The sequence below is a fragment of the Triticum dicoccoides genome, chromosome 6B (genome assembly GCF_002162155.2).
Source record: "Triticum dicoccoides isolate Atlit2015 ecotype Zavitan chromosome 6B, WEW_v2.0, whole genome shotgun sequence".
Classification (NCBI taxonomy): Eukaryota; Viridiplantae; Streptophyta; class Magnoliopsida; order Poales; family Poaceae; genus Triticum; species Triticum dicoccoides.
The window spans coordinates 527,721,753-527,724,096 of record NC_041391.1 but is presented as its reverse complement, the minus strand read 5'-3'; the positions used below and the strand labels follow the sequence as shown (position 1 = coordinate 527,724,096).

The 2,344-nt window shown below is 43.9% G+C and overlaps 1 protein-coding gene across 1 annotated transcript in view; it reads right to left on the bottom strand.

Annotated features, from left to right (window-relative positions):
* The window catches only part of LOC119321244 (ATPase family AAA domain-containing protein 3-B-like), a gene marked incomplete at its 5' end in the record, with an annotated part of 5,468 nt that extends 3,125 nt beyond the window's left edge, over positions 1-2,343 (bottom strand). The window contains 3 exons of the mRNA XM_037595015.1: positions 811-1,231; positions 2,015-2,110; positions 2,188-2,343. Of these exons, the coding sequence (XP_037450912.1) occupies positions 811-1,231; positions 2,015-2,110; positions 2,188-2,343 (673 nt within the window). The remainder of the gene's footprint in view (positions 1-810; positions 1,232-2,014; positions 2,111-2,187) is intronic.
* Position 2,344: the final 1 nt, after the last annotated feature.

The following is a 2,344-nucleotide window of genomic DNA, read 5'->3' as shown; positions in this document are numbered from 1 at the left end:
GGTGGCATCTAGCACTATTAGACAAGTGCTCAGACAACAAAAGACTAGATAAATGGTTTGTCATTCAGCACTAGGGTAACTGAAAGGCGGCCTGCCACAGTGCCACCACTATGATTGTTTTGTCAACTAGTCTGCTACCAGTCTTGATTTGGTGATGCCCACAACGGCTCAACATTATTGCCAAACATATGTTGCAGCACTATGTAAATTGACACTTGATATAATGTATTTCTTCCGGGATTGCTATCTCTTTGGCTCCCACGTGTCCAAATTACTGGCTCCATATCTGGTGTTTACCATCTCATATTATCCAAATATGTAGGAAGTTTTACAATTATACACACTTCTAATTCCACTTTTCCTATAAATGCCAGAACTACTTCTCAGGAATATCTTAATCACCTTGGATAAGTTGAAGCTGCATTTCAACATCACTTATAAGTGCAAACAGTGCATGCATGGGAAATGAGCAGCGTGCATGTGATTCATTTGAGAGAAAGAGAATCCGTGAGCTTAGAGATTAATTCATGCACACTTGAGGGAATAAGAGAAGGGAACATGTAATCTCTGCAATTAACTCCTTAATAATTGCACTGAAACATATCTATTTCTAGACAGAGTAAGTGCTAAAGATTCACCTGGGGTAATTTGCCCTAGGTTTAAACTTAAGGCCATAATTTTGGAATGGTTTACCCATTTTCAACATATGTGATCCAAACATGTAGAAATAGCTTATAGTAGAAAACATCCAAGAAATTCACATGTTTATATTCAATAAGCATGTGGAAATAGCAACTTGCTAAGGTATACCTCCTATATGCTCAAAAGTTGTATTTATTGCTTGGACCCACTTCTCCCGCTCAGCATTTGCCCGCTCAATAAGTAATCGCCGTTTCACATCTTCAGACAGTTTCAGTTCAAGTGCTTTCGCCTCCGCTTCTGCCATTGCTTGCAGTCTCATAGTCTCCTGCTCTATACGTGCCTTTTCCTTCTCTGTCCGTCTCCGTAGTTCACTGATTTCCTCTTCACTCTGGCGTCTCAGCTGCTCTAGCTTAATTGCAGATTCTTCTTGCATCTTCACGAGCTCCTGGTTTCTTGCCCTCTGTGCCTCATGCTCATGCTGCGCTCTCTTCCTTCGTAGCTCATCCTCATATCGAGCTACTTGTGCCTTTATTTCAGCTTGACTTTGCGCAAGTTTTTTCTTCTCTTCATACTCTACACGTGTCCTCTCCTGCCAATGTGACAAAATGCAACATGCCACATAAACACACAAATATACAAGAAATAAATTTAGCAGTGCAGATATATGTTTAGCAAAATACATAGAAATGGGCATGATCTGAAACATTTACAACATGTAATGAAATAGGATGCGGTAGAACTTGATTTCAGTCAAGCAGTTGGTATCTACAGGATTATAAGTAGCAAACATATATATGCATCGCAATTAAGTACCAAAAAAGTCCATACGAACTACCGGGAAGCAAGAGAATAGTACATAAATAGCAGTTTCTTTTTCGCGCGCGTGTGTGTGTGCCACTGAAAGAATGGCGATTATTGTGTGTGGCATCCCCTAACTCATTGAAGAGTACACCATTGGACCTGAGTTTTCTTCTCCTTTTCTTCCATTCTTGGATAACACCAGTAAATTGCATATGCCCCTTGCTTGGTCTAGACTATCGCTATCCAACCAACAAGTAAAATGGAACAGAAAGTACTAGCAGTAATGTACACAACATCTCGTGATATTGAAATGCCTGAAATCGTTCGGAAGATATTTGCCAACTTTTGCAACAGTGCGAGTCTAATGCCAATTACCGAAAAAGGCTTTCGCCCCGCTTTATATTATAAAGCCAACCGCACAACAAACATCCAACATAGTCCAACACACCGCACACACACACACAGACGGAGGTCCACAATAGCCCAAGTAGTAAGTCTAATGCCAATTCGTTCAAAGGATTATGACCAACGAAGTAAGAACAGACAACGAGATGACAGAAAGTTATCTCACGAGCTCGATCTGCGCGGCCTCCTTCAGGTAGTCGGCCTTCCTTGCAGCGAACTCCGCTTGCCGCGTCTCCTCCCGCTTGTTAGCATGGGCGAACGACTGCACAACCATGTGTCAACGTCAGAACTAAAGCACAGACATAAACTGAGGCTCCCCCCGGCCCTCGGAACACCTACCTTTTTGACATCAGCGTCATCTCTCTTTTCGAATTCGCGCAGCAGCTCGACTGCGCGCTCGAGCGCGTCGGGGTCGAACCCCGCGGCGGTGGTCCGCGGGTTGTCGTTCCGGGGCTTGGGCGGCGCCTCCTCCGCGGCCGGCACGGCGGGCGGCGGC